This window comes from Myotis myotis, unplaced genomic scaffold (assembly GCF_014108235.1).
Source record: "Myotis myotis isolate mMyoMyo1 unplaced genomic scaffold, mMyoMyo1.p scaffold_m19_p_15, whole genome shotgun sequence".
Lineage (NCBI taxonomy): Eukaryota > Metazoa > Chordata > Mammalia > Chiroptera > Vespertilionidae > Myotis > Myotis myotis.
Window position 1 is genome coordinate 4,812,474 of NW_023416319.1, and position 25,340 is coordinate 4,837,813.

The 25,340-nt window shown below is 39.3% G+C and overlaps 1 protein-coding gene and 1 long non-coding RNA gene across 17 annotated transcripts in view; one reads left to right on the forward strand and one right to left on the reverse strand.

The window, feature by feature from the left end:
- Positions 1–3,897: 3,897 nt before the first annotated feature.
- Positions 3,898–25,340, reverse strand: part of LOC118669686 — a 36,784-nt gene continuing 15,341 nt past the window's right edge. For 2 of the 3 annotated variants that reach the window (XR_004972090.1, XR_004972091.1), the window contains exon 3: positions 4,721–5,141. This is a non-coding gene — a long non-coding RNA (uncharacterized LOC118669686). Of the gene's footprint in view, positions 4,020–4,720; positions 5,142–25,340 lie in introns of those variants that run through there. The other variant, XR_004972092.1, reaches the window with a different exon arrangement.
- Positions 4,017–23,666, forward strand: TIAL1 (TIA1 cytotoxic granule associated RNA binding protein like 1). Of its 14 annotated transcripts, none has more exons than XM_036335788.1 (14): positions 4,017–4,198; positions 6,410–6,476; positions 6,975–7,036; positions 10,647–10,743; positions 16,575–16,724; positions 16,965–17,019; positions 17,205–17,292; positions 19,110–19,185; positions 20,356–20,464; positions 20,768–20,863; positions 20,973–21,057; positions 21,303–21,426; positions 21,754–21,893; positions 23,152–23,658. In XM_036335788.1, the coding sequence occupies exons 4-14, from the start codon at positions 10,732–10,734 to the stop codon at positions 23,276–23,278; spliced, it is 1,062 nt and encodes a 353-aa protein (XP_036191681.1). In that variant the 5' UTR covers positions 4,017–4,198; positions 6,410–6,476; positions 6,975–7,036; positions 10,647–10,731; the 3' UTR covers positions 23,279–23,658. The 14 variants fall into 14 exon arrangements, with proteins under 14 accessions (XP_036191681.1, XP_036191685.1, XP_036191676.1 ...); XM_036335792.1 differs by having other exon boundaries at positions 16,626–16,724; XM_036335783.1 differs by lacking the exon at positions 6,975–7,036 and having other exon boundaries at positions 6,396–6,476.

The window sequence follows — 25,340 nt, forward strand, 5'->3', positions numbered from 1 at the left end:
TGGGCTCGTCCATGCTGCAGTCTTCAGCTGGAGGCTCAGCTGGGACGTCTGGATGGCTTGGCCTCGCTGTCTCTTTCATCCTCAAGCAAGTTAAACTGGGCTCCCTCACACGATCGTATGTGCCCTGACCGCGGACTCAAACAGGCAACCCCCTGGTGCATAGGTCAGTGCTCAACCCCTGAGCCACACCGCTGGGCTATTTAGAGTATTTTTATGAAGGTATAATTGACAGCCATGTAACTCACAAAATCAAGCTATAAAAGCTCTCAGCACACAAAATATCCCCACACCATAGTCATCTCTTCCTTCAGTCCTCAGCCTCTGGCAACTATTGATCTATTTTCCATCCCTACAGTTTTGCCTCTTTCAGAATTTTATATAAATGGAGTCATGCAGTATGTAGCCATCTGAACCTGGCTCCTTTCATGTAGCATAATGCATTTGAGATTCATTCCTGTGTTGCATGCCTGTTTCATTCCCTTTCATTGCTAAGGGCTATTCCATTGTATGGATTATGTACCTGTGTGTTTATCCACTCTGAAACTTAAGGCATTTGGGATATGTATCAGTCAGGGTTCTCCAGAGAAACAGATCCAAAAGGAGGTCATATGTATCTTTATATGTATACCATCTGTATCAATGGAAAAAGATAATTTGTCTTAAGCAATTAGCTCATGTGATTGTTGGGGCTGGTAGGCCAGCAGCTGGAGACTCATGAAGAACTTAAGGCAGAATTCCTTCTTTTCCAGGAAACCTGTTTTTACTCTTCAGACCTTCAACTGATTTGATGAGGCCCACTCACATTATCGAGTGTAATCTCCATTACTTAGAGACAACTGATTGTAAATTTTAATCACACCTACAATAGACGCCCACAGCATCTGGACTGTTCGACCAAACAACTGGACACTATAGATTTCTTCACATCCTCACCAACTCGTGTTATTTTCTGTGGGTTTTAGACAGCCTTTCCTCGTGATTATTCCTGATCACCTTTTTAAGGTGGCCCCTCTTCCTCCTATATGTTAGTGTCCTCTCCTGTTTTGGCCTCTTAGCTTCTAGACCCTCCTCAGGTGACACCTTCTCTCATATTAAGATTCAATTACACCCACAGATGGACTACCCCAAAAGCCAGGCTGGTCCCCTACATGAGCTCCAGACTTCTTTATCCACTTGTACATTGGTTGGGCAGCTTTAAATGCACACATGATCGGCAAGTGCAAAAGCAAACTAACTTTCCCTAAAACCTTTCTTTCTCCTGTATTTCCCAACTCAGTGAAAGGCCCCACAACCCGGGAGGAGAGCCAAGCCGTAAACCTCGGAGTCATCTCAGAATTTCCCTTTCTCCCACCTGTCTTCCCCCGTTATCTTGAATCCGTAACTTCCTTTTCCCATTGCTACTGGCGAAAATCCACTCAATCTGTATCTCCTTATCTCTTGCTGGACTATTGTTTTATTTTTGTGGGTTTTTTTCTTTTAAATATATTTTTATTGATTTCAGAGAGGAAGAGATAGAAACACCAATGATGAGAGAATCATTGACCCGCTGCCACCTGCACGCCCCCTACTGGGAATCGAGCCCACAACCCAGGCTTGTGTCCTGACGGGGAATCAAACCGTGTCCTCCTGGTTCACAGCTCGAGGCTCAACTCCCGAGCCACACCAGCTGGGCTTTTTTCTTTTGTTCTTCTTGCCTGGGTTATTGACATTATGTCCCAGAACTCGGCCTGAAATCAGTCGTTCCTATAATAACCCATACAACTGCTTGAGTTCCTGCTACAATACACATCTGGTACACTTCTCTGCTTAGTACATACGGAAGAGTAAAGGGCGGTGGAGACGAACCCACCAGGATTCAAACTCAGGAAGTTTGGATTGGCGCAGGCGTAGAGAGGTTGGCCAGTGCCCGGAGGAAGCTCTGACCACCCAGGTCACTAGACCTCCCTGCGAGAGAACCTGCTACCAGGTGTGTAGGTAGTGGGCAGCCTCCAGGTCTTCCCCAGGTTAGAAGACAGCCGCTGTATACCCGGTGTAGCATCCACGCAGAGACCAGGCCTTCCTGGGCTGTGACTGGGACAGCAGGGGTGCTCGAGGGGCAAGCTCTGTCCGGGGCTCCCCAGTGGCCTAGCCAAGGCTTTCTTGGAGCTGCCCCCAGTCTGAGGCAATTCCTCAGAAATCCGCCTTCCTCCCTTCTCTTTCCACAAGAGTCCAGCCTGTCCTCTGGGCGTTCTCGCCTTCCCCCGGTTCTCCCCTGGGGTGGGGATGGGGGTGGGAACCAAACAGTTTGGCCCCGGGTCTTGGCCTCTGTGGGCCTTTGCTGTTGCCACTGACTCTTAATGGGGCTCAACTCCCGTGTCAGGGTCTCTGAAGCCTTGCACGTTGAAACCCGCCCTCCCCGCACATGGACATTAGCCGGCTTTTGCTGCATGCAGCTGGCTCCCCTGGCAGACTAGGATTCGGTGGTGCCAGCAGACAGCGGCTTGCAGAGTAGGCCTCCGCACGTTTGTAGAACCAACTCTCAAGGCACTGTTTTATTTATTTGTTCGTTACTCCTCACCTGGGGGGGGGGGGGAGCGCGGAGAGAGAGGGAGATCCTTTCACCGATTGGCTGGCTGCCTCTGGCGTGCACGCTGTCCAGGGGACCCGAGCAAACCCGCAACCCAGGTACGTGCTCTTGACGCGGGCCGACGCCCTAACTCAAGGTGCGGTTTTAACTGGGACCGCTAAGCTGGGGCTGAAAGACCCGTCCCCGTCCCCACCCTTCGTTAAGCTACTAGAGGGGCATGACCTCCCCACGTTCTCCTAGAGACGGCTGCGGGGAGGCGGTGGGAAGAGTCGAGTGAGCTGGGGGGAAACAAACGGCAGGGCGAGAGCCAGCCCGCACGTGGCTTCCCGTGCCCACCGACTTCCTTCCCCGCCTACCGGCCGGCTTCCATCGGCACAGCCTCAAGTCTGGCACGTCTCTGCCCACAGGTTTTTTCCACTCTAATAAGTAAATAAAGGGTGGAGGGCATTACCACTGAACCTTACGCCGCCTCAGTGAGTCATTTTAACGGAGGACTACTCTTCTTACCCTTACCAATGAGATCATGGAAACCTTTAAAGCCGGCTACCGAAGCCAGGACACCTCCTTGCGGAGAAACGCGCCCGAAGGACGCGGCCGGCCCTAGGGAAGCCCGAAGGGCCCAGCAGAAAGCACCTCCCGGCTCCTCCCCGCCCGAGGTCTGCCTGGGCGACTCCGGCCCCTGGCGCGGGGCGGCGGTTGGTGTCCGCGGGCCAGCCGTTCGGACTAACACAGGGCCGAAGAGACCTGCCGGCTCGGACACCATGCGGAGCCAGAGCGCTGCCTGAGCCGCAGTTGAAGAAACCGCTCTCGGGCTGGACGGAGGCGGAGCAGCAGCTCAGGCCGAGCCAACAGAAGAGCCCTAAAATGCCTGGAGCAGTCCTCGGACAGCCCCCAGCGCGAGGCACTCTGGGATTTGTAGTTTATGTCCGGGACAGCGTTTTCGCCCGCTTCGTTTCCCAGCCTTTTAACGTCGCTTTTATTCTCCCCCTCCGGTCCCAGCACTCCGACTTCCTGGTCGCCGCACGTCCTCACGTACTACAGTACCCAGAAGTCTCTTCTTCGCGTCCCAGCGCGCGTCTCCTTTGGACTACAGTTCCCAGAAGCACTTTGAAGTGCTGCCCTCTCTCATTTCCAGGACCACAATTCCCAGAGACTTCGGTTTCACGGCGGTTCTCCTCTCACTCTCTTCTTGAGTTGGCTGGGCTTCGGCCGGCCAGGGGGCGCACAGCGACGACGTGAGCCCTCGTGACCGGACACACGGCTTCCTCGGCGGCCTGTGCTTCTCCTCACTTAGTTATCCCTTTCACAGGCCGTCGCGGCTGGCCTGAGCTGTGACCTGGCGGGCCGCGCCTGCGCTCTGCCCCGTTTCCTGCCTGGCTGGTGGCGGCGGCCATTTTGTTCATCCTCCTCCTCCTCCTGCTCCTCCTGGTTGGAGCGCAGTGTCCGGAGCGGGCTGGGGGGAGAGAGCCCGTGAGCAGGGTTCGGTGTCCTTTCCTTGTCCCCAGCTGGTGCCCGAAGCCCCCCTCCCCTTCCTCCCCGCCCCCTCCCCTCCCCGACCCTGCCCTCCCCCTTGTCCCGGGATCTCTCCGTCGCACCCACCATGATGGAAGACGACGGGCAGCCCCGGACTCTGTGAGTACCCGAGATGAGGGGGTGCCAGGCGCCGCGAGGCCCGGGCACCGCGGGTCGCTGTGGGAGGGGAGCGGCAGGGGAGCGGGGCCGAAGCCGAGACCCTCGGCGGCACCCTGGCTGGGGTGGCGCGGCCGCGAGTGCATTCCTCGTTTGTCCCCTTTTCCTCGGGAAGGAAGCCCTCCCTTCCCCCCACGGCCACTTCCCGGGGCCGGTGTCGAGCTCTTTCTGTCGCGCCTTCTTTGCACACCTTTCCCAGGCCAGTTTCTGCTCGGCAGAGGCGGTCGGGCCCGGAGAGCTCCCGCTAGCCCGCTGCTCCCGGGTCCGGGGCTGAGCCAGGAGCTGTCCCCACGGGGGCAGGGCCTGGTGGGGGTGGGACTGGGGGTGGGGCCGCCGCCGCAGCCCCCGGGGCCCGGAGGAAGGGGCGCTCACGCGCTCCGGGTCCCCGGCTCCGGCCGCCCCGTCTCCTCCCGAGCGGAGCTCCCCGCGGCCGCCGGGCTCCCGGCGCTCGCGCCCCGTCCCCGGCTCGGCCCCCACGTGCCCCCGCCCACGCTGTCGGAAACGCTCGCCCGGCGCCCGCTACTTCGGGGCGCGCAGGGATGCCTCCCGCCGCGGGAGCATCTTGCGCTGCTGGGATAACGAAGTCTCCTTCGAGCGCTCCCTGCGCTGCCCTGACAACCCCGGGTCCAGCTGCTTTTGTCCTCGCGGCGTTGCCTCTTCATCTGTCCAGACCCTCGGGTTGGATAACACGGGGCCTTTCACCCACCGCGCATTGTGTGTCGTCGGCACGCGCTTTCTGCCCGCCCGCTCTTGCTCGTTACCTGGAGCCCAGTCTAATGAATGAATTTCTTCTTCCCACCGCTGGCCGGAGTGTCTTTCCTACCGAAGAGTGATGACTCAGCACTTGCATTCCTTTCTGGGTAGTGTGGGCACTCCTTTCTCTTCCCTGCATTAAAAAACAGAAGTCTGAGTAACTTCGAGTTCCATGTTTTATGTTGGGCACCTCGGGTTTTCCTCGCCTCTCGGAGCTCAGCGCCCACCTGGAGTCCAGGGAGCCCAATCGCTGCTTTGTTTTTCCTCTTGCCTCCGCCTGGCGTTGCTAGGGTCATAGTTCACCTGGCTCTGCGATTTCATGGGCACGTTAGTTTTTGGGGAGCAGATGCAGGGGGACAGGTCCTCAGGAAGGCCGACTAGCTTCTCATCTCTGGGGTCTTAGCAAAGAAAAGCTGGCTCAGTAAAGCAGAGAGACGCCTGTACCATAATCGATACAGGCTTGGCGTTTCCTTTTGTTTTTTTTTGGGGGGGGGGGGGCTTGCACTTTTTCATGCCTATTGCTCTGCCTCACTAAAGCAGTTGCCATCCTGGTTTGAGAATTTGAGGCCAACTTCAGCACCAAATGCTTGAATGAAAAGCCTGCTTAGTGAAACTTTTATGTTTTGTTTTGTTCCGTCTTCCATTTTGGCCTTCTTTTCCCAGAAAGGGAATTGGGACAAACTTGAAATTTGTTCTTTAACATCTGTTGAAGCCAAGGCTCGATATTTAGTTAGTGTGTGTTTTGATGGAAGCATCTGGGAAAGCTGGATTTGGAGCCCAGCTAGCGTGTATTTAACAAAAATTTAACTTTGTATTGCTCTGGCTGGTGAAAGGCCTCCAGTTCCATTTTTGCAGGCTCCATCCCTGGTTAGGGTGTGCAGCAGACCTGTTTCTCTCTCACCTGGGTGTTTTTCCCGCTCCCTTTCTCTCTCTCTAAAATAAATAAAAACTTTTTTAAAAGGTTACGTTGTATCTAAAAATCTGAAATGTCATGATTGCATCATAATAGCTGCTGTATAATTGGTAAATTCTCATGGCATATTTCTCACTATTTAACTGTTCCTTATTAAGAGAAATTCTTGTTTTTTGCCGTGCTAAAAATATACTATTTCAATACTTTTAATTCATATATCTCTGCATCTGTCTTGTCTTCATCTCCATCATACCTTAGACTTTCCTCAGTTGACTAATAATAATAAGCTAACTTTTTTGTCTCTTCTTTCCGACCTGTACTTTCTTCTTTCTCCCAAACACACTGACTTGATCTGTGTTTACAGTTGTCTAAAGTGTGACATGTATGCACGTAGGTAAGGAAACGTCTTGAGCGCTGATGTACATGCTTACTATTCTGTCTTCCTTTTTCTCCTCCCACTATTCTCATGGGAAGGGTTTTTTTTTTAGACAAGGACTGCCACATCTTCCTAGGTCTTACCCTGCAGCACTTAGTTCACTGCCTGGAAAATAAGAGGTATTCAATATTTTACATTGATTATACTCTTGTCATTAAATTAGTATTAAGTCCTTTTTTAAAGAAAAAAGTCCGATTGATTTAAAATTATAGGCAGACTTGATTGTCATATGCACATGCTGCTGTCTGTTGATTTTATATATATTTTAAAACCTTCAAATGTAAAATTTTGAAGTAAAAGCAGATGTTTCACAATTGGGATTTTTGGGGGGATCAGATTTTAATTAAAAAAAACAATGCATAGTAGTTTTAAGTGTTTATTTTACATATTACTCCTGAAAGGGTTCTTTAGATACAAGTAATGTAATAAAAAACGTTTGAATGTGACTGTAGAGATTGATATCTAGTAGGGTTTTATTTTGTTTATTTATGGAGCTCCTTTTATTTAACATTGTGATCTACGGATTAGGTTTTCAAGTGGCCAGTATGTTTTAAAAGATAATGTACTCTGTTTCTTTAAAATGCCTGTGTGTTACTAGTGAGGTTTTTTTCCTGCAGACACACACAAGCTAAGACATATGGTTCTATCATCAGAAAACAATATGGTGTTTATAGCCTAGGTAGGTCTTTAAATATTCATTACCTACAGTATTACTAATTTATTCGATGGTATTTAAAGTGGTATAGAATTGCTTTGATGTTGAGCCTAAAGTTTTTCAAATAGTTGCTTTAAAGGTCTGTTTTCTGCTGTTCTCCATTCTCATTTGACATTTATTTTGGGGTAATATGTATTGGGTAACTTGTGATTTAAAAAAAGCAGACAAATGAGATCATGCTATGTAAAGCTGATGTTGGAACTGGACTGCCTGAGAGCTACCTTATAGCACCCACATTTCAGACGTGCTGTGGGTAGCTCTAAATGCAGTGATTTGAGCCATGGTCTATCTGAATCTGCAATCAACATTCAGTTATAACGGTGTTCTGTGATAGTTTACTTTCTTCATCCATCTGATGCACCAAAATGAGTAGAAATTGTGGATCTGGGATTATACCTTGTTATGCAATGTCATCCCTTACAACTGTCCTTCCTGATACTCAAACGGAGGAAATAAACCAATGATTTAGACTATAATCTGAATAAGGGCAACAGCAGAAGAAAATACTATTAAGTTCCATTATAATATTGACTAGCTACACCATGGATTTGCCTGTATTAATGGCTGTAATTAAGCCTTTCAACTTAATATTGTCTGCTTATTTAAAATGTATTATCAGTGTATCTTATGTAGTTGATCAATTCACCTGTACCTTTCCTGCACCTTGCCTCCTACCTTAAATGAAATATTGTCAGATTGATAATTCATTAGATGCCCACTGAAGGGTATTGTTGCAAAATCTCCTCTTGTATAGGAACTTCTCAAGAACAAAAGTAAAAATATTATTTTATTAAAGAAATTTAGTTATAATATCTTTTGTAAAAATGCTGGTAATTTCAGCCCTGATAGGGCTACCCTTTTCAGAATAAGAAAACATCCAATGGTGAAATGTGTGATTTGTCTTTTCTCTGAAAGGCATGATGTTCTTAACTTAAAATTCTGCCCAGTGGGACATAGGAAATAGTTTAGCAATGTGAACTTTTGCCTACTGTGCAACCGCGAAGTTGCTAGTCTTAAATTGAATTTTAACCCTGATGTTAGGGATAAAGGCATCATTTTCCACTTTTAATGCTTTAGTTCCTACAGTTCCTGTTCTTAGAAGATAAAATAGACCTAAGGTATGCCTTTCTTTTTTCTTGAGTTAAAAATCGTTTACTCTGAGTTGACCTCTCAATACAAAATTTGAGTCATTTGTCTTTTTCTGTTATTTTATATATGATTTTTGAGTCGACATTTTATATTTAAACACTTGGAACTTTAGAATAAATGGACTGCTTCATAACCAGAGCAGAAAGAAGTTTGCTGCTTTACTACAGAACTTTTAGTGGAGATATTTGAAAAATAGCAAACATTTTAAAACTAGGTTTTTCTATAAGTATTTAATGTCATTCTAAATGTTGGTTAACATTTTTGCTCTTTGGCATCAGTGCTTGAGATGTAAGTTAATATATCTAAATGTGCCTCTAGAAATTCTTCAAAATTGTAACGTATTGGAATAGATTGGCTTGAAGTAAAAATTCTATGAAACAGTAACAGCTTTGATTGTGACTGTTCTATATGGAAGGTAATTAATGCCTGTGCATCAAATCAAGGTTTTAAGCAGTAATACAAATTTAAAACTATTTAAAAATTGTTATACCACAATGATAGTTTTGTTTTAACTTTGTTACTTGTTAGCTTCAATATGTGAAAATTAGTTTTATCCATGCCAATTCTCTTAAAAATGAGCCAACTAGCACTTTATGTTAGATGAACATAGCACGCAGGAGACCAGGGTTATTTGTTCACTTTCTTTACAGAGAGGTCTACCTTGTACAGAAAATAAATTATTCCATCCATGATTGCTCTCAAACCCCCTATGAGTTGAAGAGGGACGGGTAGTTGTCTAGCTAACTCATACTGCTGGAAGAGGTGTGTCACTGTATGCCCTAGCAATGGGTCTGTTCTACTTTAATTGTAAGGAAAAGATGGTATGGGTGGACCTAAACAAGTTTGTCACTGGGTTAGTCTTCTACTAATTAACATTGGGCTTGTGTTTCAGTTTTAGAGCATATAAATTAAAGATATTAGTACCCATTGCAATGAAATTCTTAGCTGAACTGGAAAGTGGCTATTCATTCCTAATCAGATAATTTTCTTTATTACACGTAACTTTACCTTTCTCAGTCTGTTTTCTCCTTTCAAAGTGTTCCATCTTAAAGCAGTTACGTATTTAATATGTTAATAGATGCAAAGCTTATTTTGGTCTCGGTACTAAGTTTCCATATGTTTCATATTAGGAAAATAAAAACGTATGTCCATTTACTTTCCAGAAGAAACTGTTAATTTTTACAAATATTGTTTGCTTGGTGAGGTTCATAACAGGCAAATTATAGGAATTACACTGAGTACCAGAAAGACTTAAAAGCTTGACAATTAAGTAAGCTAAATTACAATAAATCCATGGTACAAGAAAAACCAAGGTAGTCATCTCTGGGTGATGGTGTTCTTTTTTCCTTTTAAAAATTCATCAGTGTTTTAAACTTCTTGTTAGATAATGTTTTTTAAAATATATTTTTATTGATTTCAGAGAGGAAGGGAGAGGGAGAGGGAGATAGAAACATCTATGATGAGAGAGAATCACTGATCAGCCGTCTCCTACACGACCCCCACTGGGGATCGAGCCCATAACCCAGGCATGTGCCCTGACCGGAATCGAACTGTGACCTCCTGGTTCGTAGGTCGACACTCAGCCACTGAGCCATGCCGGCCAGGCTGTGTTTTAAACTTCTTATGCAATATATATATATGTACTCAATTTATAAAACAAACAAAAACCAATCCCAACTCTTTAGGCATAGTCAGAAGTATAGCCGTATTTGTCTTAAATTTTCTCAGAGTTTCTAAAGAAGTCTTTATATTTGCTTTATCTAGATAAATGCGTATTTTGTTGATTATGATGTGTTTTAGGCTAGGAAATTTTATTATTTTACTCTGCTCTTCTAAAACAAAATGAGACATAATATCAATAACAATTTTATTTAGCAAGACAAAACAAACCCCTCTGATTTCTGTGTGTTTTGCTATAACTTTAACTCTCTTTTTTGTTCATGTAATTGCTTTGGTTGGAGGTCTAAGATAAACTCATGTTATATTCCTTTACATCTAATATAAAAGGATATCCCTTTACAATCAGGTGTTTTGATAAGTCAGTAATTGTGTGTGTGTGTTATGCATTATTTTAAATTGTGCTTCACATTAAAAAATTGTAGTTATCTTGAAACTGCTTTAAGTTTTCATTATTTTTATTCTAATGAGATGAGAAAACTGCTTTTGGTATACATGGTTATGTTAATTTGTTCTTTATAAAAGTCTTTTCAAGTGGTTCATTAATGGCCTAAGAATATTTGTTGCTTTCATAAATAAGGATTAATTTTACTTTCATAGAATCAGTCTTAATTGGAATATCTGTATGAAGACAGGAAGTTAAAATGAACTAAAAGGTGATGAGTTAAATAATAACACGTTAGAGCTAGAGCTGAAAGAAAATTACTGATTTTTTCTTTTTCCTTTTTCTCTCTTTTTTTGTGTCCAGATATGTAGGTAACCTCTCCAGAGATGTGACGGAAGTTCTTATACTTCAGTTATTTAGTCAGATTGGACCCTGTAAAAGCTGTAAAATGATAACAGAGGTAAGATCTTCCCAGGTGCACGTGCTGACAGCATGATGTTTAACATTTTGAGATACAGTACATGAGTTGACTAGTATCATTTAAAAATAACATTCTAAGTAAACCTCAAGTTATTCTGATGGAGAGATTCATGTTTGTTGTATTGACGTATTTGATCTGGCTGACAAACTAGGTTTGGAATGGAGTTTTATTTGCAAGGACAAAGTTCCTGTGCTGTTACTCTCAAATGGTCATTCTTCATGATGTGTTATCTTCAAGTGTTCTTGCTTGTAAAGAATTATTACAACTTATCTCAGAGTGTTGAAAAACTAGATGACAGTCCATACAATTCAACAAGAGTGTTACTGATTTAGGTAGTATACGTTTAAAGTTTAGGAATTGGTGTATACTGTGTTATTTGCATAGTGCGACACTATGCACCTTGTGTGTTTTTAGTAAATACTAATGACTGAGTAGCCTATTGTAGATAGGAATTTAAATTGTTAGCGTAATAATATCGTTTCAACACTTTAAAAAATTATTTACTGTGTACCAGGTATTATGGTAAGTCCTAGGGATATAAAGGTGAATAAAGTAGTGTGGAGCCCCATAGAGTTTTAGAGTCTAATGAGGGAGACAGAGGAGTTAACAGATACTAATGATATAGGTTAATAAATACTATTGGAGCAGTTTCAAGTGCTGTGGGAGAACATATGAGTTCCAGTACAGCCTTAGGTCTGGAGAGACTTCTTAGAAGAGTCAGTGTCTAGGCTGAAACTGAAAAAGATATAAATGGAAACTGGCTAAAAAGGAATTTGAGGAAGAAGGGATTCCAGGTAGAGGAATGTTGATCTGGTCTGGTAGACAGCGTAAATGCTTGAAAGGAAAAGATAGAAATCGTAGCATGCTTGGAGTTTCCAATGGGGTTGGTTAGTCGTAGAGATGCCAAGAGATGAGAAGGAGTGTTCATTAGGGACCAGCAGCTGTACTAAGGAGTTTGTGTTATATCCCGAGACAGAGGGGAAGTGTTAAAAATCTGTAAAGCAAATTCGTCTTTCGATCTTTTTTCCCTAACTAATGATAAGCATCAGTCTGTTCTGGTATATTATGTTTCCGCTTCTTCCTATTTCTGATTATTTATTCATTCATTTTTTCACAAAATTTACTTTGTGCTAGCAATAGTCACAGCTGGAACTATGAAGAGAATAAAGCAGTTCTGTGATGATGATTGGAGGGAGGTGCTATATGGGCTGGGTGGTGAGGGAAGGTGTCACCTCCGAGCTGAGATAGGAATAACAAGATGGTGCCGTCTATGTGAAGAGCTAGAAGCAGAGGGCACAGCAGATACAAAGCCTGAGTTGGTAATGAGCTTGGTGTGTTGGTTCAATTAAAGACCCAGGATAGCTGAGCCTGGTGGGTGGGGAAATGGTGGGAAGTGAGTCTAAAGAGATAGGCAGGCAGGGTTTGGCATCACTTAGGGCAGTACAGGCCATGACAGAGAGTGGATTTTACTCCGGTTGCAGTGGGGTTTTAAGTAGGGTAATGTATTCTGACTTGTATTTTTAAGGTACTATATTTGGAGAATGACTGTTGTGTGGAGAATGGATTGTAGGGGCAAGAGTGGAAGGAGGGAAACCAGCTGAGTTTATTTCACTAGTCTAGTTTAAGTGGTGATGTGGACTTGTTCTCTAGAGTGGTAGCCATAGAGATGGAGGTATATAAACTTGGTGTATATTTTGGAGATAGAATAACAGTAGTACTTGATTGGCTGTGGGACGTAATGGGAAAGAAGACTTCAAGAATGACCCTAAGATTCTTTTTTAAAAAAATATTTTTATTGATTTCAGAGAGGAAGGGAGAGGGAGAGAGAGACAGAAACATCAATGATGAGAGAGGATTATCAATTGGCTGCCTCCTGGACGGCTCCTATTGGGGATCAAGCCCACAACCAGGGCATGTGCCCTTGACTGGAATCGAACCTGTGACCTTTCAGTCCACAGGCCGATGCTTCATCCACTGAGCCAAACCGACCAGGGTGACCCTAAGATTCTTGTTTGTGCAAGTAAATGGATGGTAATGCTATTTACTTGCTAAAGTGGGCATGACTGGGGGAGGCACAGGATGGATGGGGGGAGTGGTGGGAATCAGGAGCTCTGTTTTGGCAATGCTAATTTAAGATGTGTGCTAGACAGTTAAATGGACGTGATATGTAGGCAGTTGGATAAACTAGTCGGATACTTGAGAGAGACCAGTGCTGATGATACCAGCTTGCAGTAGTATTTGAAGCCATGGGACTAGGTGACATCTAGTTCCTAGATCCAGAGAGAGAGTGCTGTAGACAAGAGTAGAGGGACCCTGGAGCATCTCAACACTTAGACATTTAGTCTGAGTTAAGGAGGAGGAACTACCTTTTGAAAGAACTACTCCCCCCCCCCCCCCGTGAGGAAGTAGAAAAACCAAGAGAGTATAGTGGGATATAAAGGAGAATATTTAAAGGCGTGGTTGGGCGGGTTGTCCCTTGTTTTGAATTCTGCTCAAAAGTCAAGATGAGGACAGAAAAGGGATCACAGAACTGGCAGAGAGGTCATTGGTGAGTTTAACACAAAGTTTCAGTGGCTTAGTTGGGTTGGAAGCCAATTGGAGTGGGTTCAGAAGAGGATGGGATGTGAAAAGGGAAAGAATCATTAGAAAAATTTTGCAAGACATTTAATAATTATTTGAAGTGGGTTTTTAAAAAATATATTTTATTGATTTTTTTAATAGAGAGGAATGGAGAGGAAGAGTTAGAAACATCGATCAGCTGCCTCCTGCACACCCCCCACTGGGGATGTGCCCAGAACCAAGGTACATGCCCTTGACCGGAATCGAACCTGGAACCTTTCAGTCCGCAGGCCGACGCTCTAGTCCAGGGGTGGGCAAACTTTTTGACTCGAGGGCCACAATGGGTTCTTAAACTGGACCGGAGGGCTGGAACAAAAGCATGGATGGAGTGTTGTGTGAACTAATATAAATTCAAAGTAAACAATTCGTGGGAACCAACTACAATACCCAATAACAACAAGAAACCAGATGGAAGCAAGTTTTGCTGGATAGGACATGGACCATATTCGTGCTGCTTTGGGGTTCTGGTCCTAGTTCTTCTTATTCCCTGACACCTACTCCATCATATCATCTCTGAGACTTGACGGAGGTGACTTGTGATGATTCACATGGGAGACCCATGTCCGACCTCAAAAATCCCTTTATAAAATGGCATGAGAAATATCCACTTCCAATGAAGGTGAACCATCAATAATTAAATATCTAAAAATGATTGCCTGTTTTAAATAACTCAATAATTATGGTTAATAAAAATTAGGGTGGTTAAAGGAAAAAACAAAACAAAACAAAAAAAAATTCAAAGTAAACATTACATAAAAGGGTATGGTCTTTTTTTTTTTTTTTTTTAGTTTTATTCATTTCAAACGGGCCAGATTCGGCCCGCGGGCCGTAGTTTGCCCACGGCTGCTCTAGCCACTGAGCCAAACCGGTTAGGCTGAGGTGATTTTTAAAAACCTGCATGTACAGCCATTTGAGGGGTAGAGGGATTTGAAGTGAATTTTCAAAATTTATCCATATTCTACAACTCCCACACTTGAACTTGTAAATAGTTGTAAGACTCATATTTCTCTGTCTTGACCTTTATGTCATCCCACAAAAATGGATGACAACAGTCCTGGCCGGGTGGCTCAGTTGGTTGGAGCGTGGTCATCCCATACATTCAAAAGGTTGTGGGTTCAAGTCCTGGTCAGGGCATATAGCTAGGTTGCAGGTTCGATCCCAGTTGGGGCGCGTACAGGAGGCAGCCGATCTATGTTTTTCTTTCACATCAATGTTTCTCTCTTCCTCTTTCTCTAAAATCAATAAAGATTACATCCTTGGTAAGGATTTTTTAAAAATTTGGTGACAATAGTAATTAAGGACACAGTTGATTTTTAGTGTCACTTGCCAGTGGTGTAAGTGGGAAACTTCCAAAGGGCATGAACTCCAACTATAGACCAGTGGTCGCCAACCTTTCAGACTGCACGGACCACCACTTGGCGACCATGGCTACTGACTGTCTAGGCATTTATTTTTCTTTCATGAATTTCATTTCAGCATATTAAAAATCCTTTCTTACCCTTAGTTTTATGATTTTTTAACTTTAGATATTGTTTTATTTTAGAGTTTAGCTTTCCCTGTATACTATAATAAATGTATATTACCTAGTAAAATTTTTTTTTTAACACATCTGACATTTGGGAAGTGGCAGAAATCAGTGGGGTCTTATATAAAATGTAGTGTGATGTGAATATATAAATGTGCATGTTTACATATGTTGAATGGGGCCCGGCCTGCTACCGCTTAGATAAACGTGCAGTCAGTGTGCATGAGTAGACTAGTTTACTAAAGTCTGTTATAGATCTACCACTGGACTTCTCTATGCTTTGCTACAGTTACCAGTGTTTTCCTTAGAGGCCATAGGGCAGAAAAGGTAGGACTAAAAGGAAAAATTGACTCGTAGTTTTAGCTTATTATTTACCTTTAAAGTCTTTTCTTTAATGAATGTTACTGGTAAATATTAACTTTCTTAAAGGAGGAATTTAAGATTTGGAGTTTTTCCCCCATTTTCTTTCTCTGCCTCTTTCTGAACAGCGTTCGTGTGGCTAGGACAGTAGGATTCTGTATGGGAGCCCATAGTTTTCTTGTCAGTATTAATGATCACACTTTTTTTCCCTCTCAAGGAAATGCCTCTGGTTGCTTCGCCACTATTGTTTTAGACGTCTTATTTTGGATTTTTCTCCTAAAACTTTCCTGGGATGAAAAACAGTGATTGTTGAAAAGATCTTTATTTTATCTGGTATTTTTATCCTTTGTAAGTGCAACTAGAATTCCACATTTTAAATATTTTTTTTTTAGGACATTTTACATGGAACAGTGGTGAATGTTTTTAACCTTATGTAAATATATTTATACAGTTGTGTAACTCCAATATAGGCTGCAGGTTTATAAAATTTACTTCTATTTAGGTTGTAAGATGATACAATTAGGTGTACTACTTTCTCATTATCTATAAATACTTATTTGCCAACTACTGTCAAGCATAATGTTGCAGAATATATACAATAAAGATTTTTTAATGAGTGTTTTTGTGATATAAAATTGTAGCTTTGTCCTGAAATGTTTATTCAAAGACATTTTTAGAAATTTTTTTCTCAATAATCACTAGTTTATTTTTTTGGTCTTTGATGACCAAATTTAAAAGTTTATAGAATCTCTAATACATTAGAATATTTTGAAAGGGAATTCACTTTAATAGCAAGTTATAAATTTGAACTTTTTCAATTTTATTCTCATTCCTTTCTTATCTATAAAAGAAATACATAATCTTGTCTCATATGTAGTACTAATAGGAGTAAAGTTTGTAAAGTTGGTTCATTCCTGTATTTTTTATAGTCATGGGTTACAGTTAGTGAAAGATTCTGATGCATAAATAGAATTCATCGTTTTGAAAATTCTGTTGGGAAAGAAGAGCAGTGGTAAGGAAGTGGTCCTTATCCATCAAATCTGAACTGAGGTTTTGTTTGGTCTAATATAAATTTCTATTTTATATTTATCCTACTTCACTAGAATTCTGTATTTTGATTTAATGCTCATAGTCATACTTCTATATTGCTTTGACAGTTCTGTTGGCGTACAACAGAATCCTGAGGTGCAAAGTCAGGTCTAGCTATAACTCTTATTTATAAAGTGTTAGGCTTTCATAAGCTGATGCAATCTCACCTGTACATTCCTAGCTATCAGTAATGTTTTTTCCTGGATTTTCTTCTCAGCAACCCGATAGCAGAAGGGTCAACTCTTCTGTTGGATTTTCTGTTTTGCAGCATACAAGCAATGACCCATATTGCTTTGTGGAATTTTATGAACACAGAGATGCAGCTGCTGCATTAGCTGCTATGAATGGGAGAAAAATTTTGGGAAAGGTAAGATAATAGAATAATGGCACCTAATGAATATATGTGTTTGCATGTCAAATTGGTTTGCATTATTGTGTAGCAAGTTTTTAAAAGAATATTAAGCTCTGCTGAGTGATGGTTTTGCTTTATTCAGCCTAGTGCTTTTACAAAAATTACCCTGCTTGATAAATGATTTAATAAGTGGTAAGTGTTATGCTTTTTAATGATATCTCTAATAATTGTATTAAATATAATCTTTATTTTTAGGAGGTCAAAGTAAACTGGGCAACAACACCAAGTAGCCAGAAAAAAGATACTTCCAGTAAGTACTCCTGCTGCATTTTACTGTGGAAGAGTTCTGAAATTATCCTGGCAGCATTTCCAGCTTAAGTAGGGTTTTTCCTTCCCTTAGTGTTGCCTATAAAAAGCTTAGTAGCAAAAATAAAAAAATGAAAGGTTTAGTAGCTGACTTTTTAAGTATTTGATTACCAAATGCTTTGATTTCAGATCACTTCCATGTGTTTGTTGGGGATTTGAGTCCAGAAATTACAACAGAAGATATCAAATCAGCATTTGCCCCCTTTGGTAAAATATCGTAAGTATCATAATCAATACTATACTCAATAGTGATAGGCACAATAGTATATGATTAACTTGTATAAGAATTAAGATTTTCTTTTCCTACTTAGTGTGATTTTTGTTTTGTTTTTGTTTTTATTAGATGTTGTTGAAAATGTTGTCATTTTAATGTTTTGGGGTCTTGTTTTAATCTAATCCTGTGTATAATGTGTTTAAAATTTTTAAGTGATTGTTTGTTATCTTTGAAACAGATGTTTGGGTGGTAAAAACTATTATAAAGTCCAACTTTTTGTCGAATGTTTTCAATATTTGGTGGTTAAAGATAATGGGTTAAAATAAATGTGATTTATACTGTGTATTAAGCTTTTTATAAGTGGGGGAAAGTAGATAAATCCTGGGGTATATTGTGGTTAGATTGAAAATGTATATGTTTAATTATAATGATAAATGTTATTATAGTATTAAGTTTCAATGTCTGAGCCATAAATTTGGATTGTTTTTTGTTTTAGTGGTGTTTTATTCTGCTAGTTAGGGTCCAAATGTGGTTTAATTTTTAACAAAGTTCATGCTCAAATTTCACTGTATGTTACTTGATCAAATATATTAGAAAACTAAAAGTGGTTACAATTCTATAAAATGTTTATCATAATTTATCTTTTTGATTAAGATCTATTTGTTTTATGTATTTCCTGTAGATTTAAATTATACATTTTAGTATTACTTTACAGGAATATGTTTCAACTAAGAACAACAATATTTTTCTGTATACAATTTGTTGTTCTATAGATTTAATTTATTTGAAAGAAATATTTAATTCTTAATTTTCTATTTTGATATTTGCTTTGCTTTTTAATCTCTAAATGTGGTAAGTAGAAAATCAGTATAAAAAGTAATACAGGTTGCTGTTTTTCAATCTTTATTTATACCTGAGAGCTGCAGTTTTTCTAAAGTCCAAGTCACAATTAAAAGTAATAGCATTCTGGTTATTTTGCAGAATTGCTCATAAGAATGGACAGGATCTTGAAGGCTAACTGCAAGGAACTGTGCACACTGGAACTCAGTTGTAGATTTTTTTCTCATTTCTATTTATTCTTATTATACATTATTTATATATACATATATTTTAGTATTTACATTTTAACATTCTATATTCAGTGGAGTTCTATATTTCCAATCATTTTAACTTACTCACTAAAATTTCTGTGTAAATTTGTTGTTTTCGTACTGGTGTGCTTAGCATTGTTGTTAGTTTTTTATTCTCCTTTCTTAAATTTCTGAAAATGTCAATTTTTCAAAATTTACAGCTGCCCAAACTCCAAAATGATGATAGAGAATTGACCAAGAAAAATAAAGAAATCTGTTAACAGGCCATGTATGCCTTTTTAATTCCTATTTTTTCCTCTTTTTCAATTTTTTAATATTTCATATATTTTGTATCACTAGGCAGAAAACATTTAACTATTTAGAGATTGCATGGTAAAGTAGTTAGCATTGTTACAGTAATTTATAGAATCAGTAAACCTTAGAGGACACTAGCCAATAGAATATTAGAAAAGGAAACTATTGTTCCTATTAATCTTCAGATTTGAGCATTTAGTTTAGAAAGCACAGGCTATTTGATTAGGTTGCATGTTTATTACATGTTTTTGTCCTACTGCTTTTTTCTAACAGGTAAAGAAGCGTTAGGGAGAGTTCAGGAATGACTGTAGTTAATTAGGGCTAACTGAAATTTTATTTTAAAAAATGCTCACAATACAGTGTGTGTGGTTCCTTTTAGTTTTTATTTTGAGGATGACTCTTACTTCCCTCATTTAGCTGTGCTTCTTTTCACAGGGATGCCCGAGTAGTTAAAGACATGGCAACTGGAAAATCCAAAGGCTATGGTTTTGTATCTTTTTATAACAAACTGGTACGTTCTTTCAATTCAATTTAAATTTAATAGAGAATTTAGTCATTAATTAATCTGAAACTTCAATATTTTTAGATGTTAACTACAAACACAGCTTTTATGTAATTTTGTATGTCTTAACAATAGAGTGTAATTAATATTTTTCATAAGCTTGGAAATATATAGCTGGAAAAAGATAGCCTGGTTATAATAAGGAAGAGTAATAAAGTTGTGTTTGTGCATTGGTGAAGGTAAGATGTAACTTAGAAGTAAAGCTAAAGGGTAGGACAAATGAGGTAGTCTCAGAATTTGGGGGGAAGTTAAATTATATTTGGTCTTAACTTTGAAAATCTCAGTTTTAACTTCTAATAATTATTCATACTTTTGTAGTTGGGATATTAAATGAAAATTGAAGCAACTCATTCTGACTTTTGCATGTATTTTTTAAGAAAGAAGTACTAAAATATCTAAGTATTTGCATTAACTATAACATCAGATAATAAAGTGGGCTTTGGCATTAGCATTTTAGAACAGTTTCAGCAACTTAAATTACCTGCATTTATTGAAGCAGTAAGATAAAGGGCAGGAGTCGTATACTTTTTGCTTAGATTCATTGCATTCGTTGCAAATTCACATCAGTTCTGAGAATCCAAACTCATTTTTTATTGGCAGCCACTTTACAGCATTTTCCAACAATGCAGAAGTCTTCTGCCCTAAATGAGTTTTTAATCTTGTGTTATAGTTACAATCCATTTCTACTAGAATGTACATTTTCGGGGGTAGGTGATTTAGACCATAACATTAGAGTTTTTACAAATTATTCAGTAAAAGTTATATTACAAATCATCCATAAATTAAAATATTAGAAAACAACTTTGTCTTACGGGATTTCTGCCTTATTTTTTAATCAATGGGATTGTGGTCTTTTTCTTGTATATTTGAATTATAAATTTCTCTGATGCTTAAATGTTGACCTGGTATTTTGAAATCTATAAGTAATAACTTTTATGAATCACTCAATTTAAATAATTTTCTTAGTATATTAGTGCAGTTTTGTTTAGGATGCTCAGTGAATTAATTTACTAATAAGATTTATTGGATCCAACATTGCCAGCATTTTCTTTCATCTTCTGGGTCTTATATACTACAATTTTCTGTTTGTAATTGCTCTTTCTCTTTTTTTCTCTATAGGATGCAGAAAATGCAATTGTGCACATGGGAGGTCAGTGGCTGGGTGGTCGTCAGATCAGAACCAATTGGGCCACACGTAAACCACCTGCACCTAAAAGCACACAAGAAAGTAAGATACGTCTACTATATTAAAATTTTGGGGACTTCACAAAGTCATGTATTAGTATAGTCTTAATTTCTTAAACATTTTATTAGTATTGCAAGACTCATTTCATCTTGAATATAATTGAAAATAATTGGGCTTTGATACACATATATTTGGAGCTGTGAACCAGCTGATATAGATCAAATCAGAGTGTCAAGAAAAATATTTTCTTTCATTTTCCCCCCCAAATGAGGCATATCTTAATATAATAATCCCTTTTATAACACTTTATAGCTGTCAACATTTTTGTTTTCTCTGTGCATATAGATAACACTAAGCAGTTAAGATTTGAAGATGTAGTAAACCAGTCAAGTCCAAAAAATTGTACTGTGTACTGTGGAGGAATTGCTTCTGGGTTAACAGGTATTGTGTTTGGTTTTCTAACCCCCTTCTTTCTGGAGCTTCATCACTATTAGTACCAATTTTATGGTAAACATGAGCCTTGAATAATCTGTATGTTTTTGTTTTTCAGATCAGCTTATGAGACAGACATTCTCACCATTTGGACAAATCATGGAAATAAGAGTTTTTCCAGAGAAGGGCTATTCATTTGTCAGGTAAAATTCTACCTGTAATATTATTACTCTTAAATTTGATTTGTTCCTTTCAGTTACATTATTTGATCCCCCCCAGGTATCAGAGTTATGTTAGTATTACTTTGTAATGTAGGACTTTAAACTACCTATATAATGTACTCTAGGATACCAATGCCAAATTGACACTTATAAACTAACAAGTGTGTAAACTAGAACTGTGAACTGTGTTAAGTTCTTTAAAAAAACTTTTTCTATTTTTCTCTCAGATTTTCAACCCACGAAAGTGCAGCCCATGCCATTGTTTCGGTGAATGGTACTACGATCGAAGGACATGTTGTTAAATGCTATTGGGGTAAAGAATCTCCTGATATGACTAAAAACTTCCAACAGGTAATTCGATTTTTCATAGCACTTTTTAAGGTTTCTATCTTATGTAGCTACATAAACACTTTAGAAACTGAAATTAAAAAATGAAGCATATATCTGCTTTCAATTGATTTTTATTAATGCTATTTCAAAAGTGATTATTTTGTGGTATTAACTGAATCTTAATACTTTCTTTTCACAGGTGTCACCACCCCAATAAACTTAGACAATGATAAATAACAGAGTCCTATTCACATAAGGGTGCTTAGTTTTTCTCTTCCTTGTCTCCCACTTTCTTCAAATACTGTATTTCTTACTTGTTTCTTAAAACAGTAATTTGCTTTTTCCTAGGTTGACTATAGTCAGTGGGGCCAGTGGAGCCAAGTTTATGGAAACCCACAGCAGTATGGACAGTATATGGCAAATGGGTGGCAAGTACCGCCTTATGGAGTATATGGGCAACCATGGAATCAACAAGGATTTGGAGTAGAGTAAGTTTGGGGTTTTTCCAGTATAGAAACATATGGTTCTGACAAACGCAATAAAAAGTATGTTTTTCCTAGGGAGGATCTATTTAAATTAAATATATTGAACTATTAAAAACCTTATGAAAAGGGATTTATGGTGCTAAAAATGTGTTCTTATTACCTAGGTGAAAATTGAGGTTGGGGTAATATTTGGTGTGTCCTACTACCTTTATAAGTAGTGGTAGAATTTGATTTACATTTCTAAAGTACTATTTTACCTACTTGTTTATTTTGGTGTGGAAAAGATCTTTGTCTAGATATGTTCAGAAATGTAATGATTTATACCTGTTGGCGTGTGTGAGGGGTTTCAGAGGTTTATCTGATTTAAAAAGTAGCATGCTTTTTTTCCTTTGTTGATAGAGTGGGCTGGTCCTTTGCACTTTTATCCCATAGACCAGCCACCTTTATTTTCATTTTTTCCTTCTTCCTTCTTTTTCAAACACAAACTTGTGTTTTTACACAATTTCTTGTAAATTGATATACAGTGTGCAATATACGGTAGGTAGATGATGTGTTGAATCATTTGTCATTTTAAAAAATATCTTTTTCTTGCTTTCAGAGAGAAAAAGAGAGGGAGAGATAGACAGAAGCATCCATGATGGAAGAGAACCATTGAGTGATTGGCTGCCTCCTGCCCACCCCTACTGGGGATCAAGCCTGCAACCCAGGCATATGTCCTGACCAGGAATTGAACTGTGATCTCCTGGTTCATAGGTCAACGCTCAGCCACTGAGCCACAGCCGGCCGGGCCATTTGTCTTTTCCTCAGAGTAGTCATTGTGTTAAGTTGTGGGTATTTTCTTAACAATTTAAGACTAATATTGTGCCCTAGCTGGTTTGGCTCAGTGGATAGAGCATTGGCCTGTGGACTGAAGGGTCCTAGGTTTTGATTCCGGTCAAGGGCATATGCCTGGGTTGTGGGCTCAGTTCCCAGTGCGGGGCATGCAAGAGGCAGCCAATCAATGATTCTCTCTCATCATTGCTGTTTTCTATCTCTCTCCCTTCTCTGAAATCAATAAAAATAAAATTAAAAAAAAAAACTAATATTGTAATAATGTGTTCCACATATGTGGCTGGCTATGTATCAGTTATTTCTTGGCTCTTTGTTTTAGGTTTGTTGATTCCTTGATGTCTATTCTGTGATTTAGCTCTGCTTGGTTTTTGTACAAATGTACAGATGATTTTTCCTTGTGTTTGTTGAAGTGGTGTTTTTTTCTTCCCAGTCAATCACCTTCTGCTGCTTGGATGGGTGGATTTGGTGCTCAGCCTCCCCAAGGACAAGCTCCTCCCCCTGTAATACCTCCTCCTAACCAAGCTGGATATGGTATGGCAAGTTACCAAACACAGTGAGCTGGGACTCTAAACAAAATTGTAATTCATAATAGCTTCAGTTTCCTGTGACACTCTGAAGACATGGAAGTAGACATCGGAAAATGGAAATATTTATTTTAAAAATTGAAATGTTTGGAACCTTTAGCACAGCTTTGCTTTGGTGAAGGACACATGTCTTCTAGTTCTGCCTTTTTAAGTTTTTGTTCATGATGGATATGAACATGATTTTTCTTTGTGTACAAAAACTAAAATAAAGTCAATAAAGACAATTCTGACTACAAATTTTATAGGAGAAATGGGTAATACATTTTGATTACTAGATACTATTCCATTTTTATCTTGCTATTCAGTATTTTAACTCAGTTTTTAAAAGAGCAAAAAAAAAAAAATAAAAAAAGGGAGGATCGTGAAAAACTGGGAATCACATATAAGTTCATCCTGAATCTTGACATTTCCTTCCCCTACTCTGAGGTGGACCACATTCGAAGTCAGCAGAAAAAAGTGTGATATTGAGAAGAAATGCATGGTTTTGGAGTCGCTTTGGAGGAAATATTATTTTATGCTTAAAGAAACCTGAAGCCAGACTGATAAAAGAAATTTTGCAACCTAAATAAGGAACAGCACTGTCTGAGTTACTTGAGCAAATGTTGGTGATCCACATGAACACATATTTTTAAGACTTTAAAAAGTGTTATTAAAACTGTAGTAAATTACATTTCACTTTTGGGGGAAAATTCCAAGTATGGAATGCTTTTACATGAAGTTTAAATGATATACATTGTAAATATTAACTACAGTGTTTAAAAAGCATGCTTCAACATAGAAGTAGCAATGTAATTATTTGAAGTAACAATAGTCCACTGCATTGAATGCAATGGATTGATAAGAATGTTTAAGACTGACATTTCGAAGGTTGGCTACTATGTAAAATTAAAATTATACAAATTACTATACAGAAAAAGCCTTAATTTTAATTTCATATAAATCTTTGATGCAGAAATACATTTTAAAATGTCACTGCAGATTAGACTTTTTTTCTTCGCTTTTTCCCCCTTTGCTTTACATCACTTGGTATGTAAACACCTTGATTAAAACCTTGTAAACCGTATCAAGGTTCCTATAAATTGTATAATACAAGTGTTTTTTAAAAAATATTTGGGTGTTTTTTAAATTAGATATATTTTGCCCAATGATTTTTTAAACAAGATTGCTAAAGCATCTTATTTAGACAGTTCAGTGTACCAATTTATAATTGGCTCTTCGCTTTAACTAGTACACAGTTGTGACTTTTATTTGGTTAATTTGTTTTCCTGTGTGGGTAGTGTGCATGGGATGACAAGCCTGAACAGAGGCTGGGCTGTATGAGTGCAGTTTGTAAATGAATTAGCAGGTGGAGAAGAATGAGGTGTGTTTCTGAGATATTTTTCAGGCTATGTGGATAAAATCTGCCTTGAACTTTTATCATAACAGGAATGTAAAAGGGATAAAATCCTATGTATTTGAATTTTGACAGCTAGGGGGTGCAAATGTTTAGGCAATATATTTGAAATGTTTTGAGGCCTGGACACCAAAATGAGAAAACCCTTTATAGTTTAGTAAGTTGTAGCTAATATCCACAGATTATTATTGAAACTTTTGAAATCTTACAATTAGATTTGAAATAATGATGGTTTTATAAATGGGTAACCACAATAATTTTGGTATTATTTCCCTTTTCCCCCCATTTAGAAATATAGCTAATTGTTACTATACCTGAAAATTCAGAGTCTAAAGTTTCATCTTTGGGCTAATTTTATATGACACTTTAGTTTTAACCTCAGTAGTAGTCATCTGTTATATTCTTCTATTACAAAATTTACCCTTATTTCTTTTGTTCATGGTGTCTTTGGGGGATGTTATGGAGAAGTTATTTTACATTTTATAAGGAGAACACTCAAATTATATCAATTATGCCTCCTAGTAAAACATTTCTTGAATATATGTGAAACTTGAACAATTAAAGACTTAAAAATATATGGATAAAAGCCTATTAAATTCTCAGTTTGCCTTTTTTGGTCTGCCAGTAAATCAATTAGCTTAT

Coding starts and splice junctions, on each gene's coding strand:
- TIAL1 (XM_036335783.1), top strand. CDS start 4,167: ATGATGGAAGACGACGGGCAGCCCCGGACTCT. Junction 6,477..10,646: donor CACTGCCTGGAAAATAAGAG/GTATTCAATATT, acceptor TTTTGTGTCCAG/ATATGTAGGTAACCTCTCCA. Junction 21,894..23,151: donor CAACAAGGATTTGGAGTAGA/GTAAGTTTGGGG, acceptor TTTTCTTCCCAG/TCAATCACCTTCTGCTGCTT.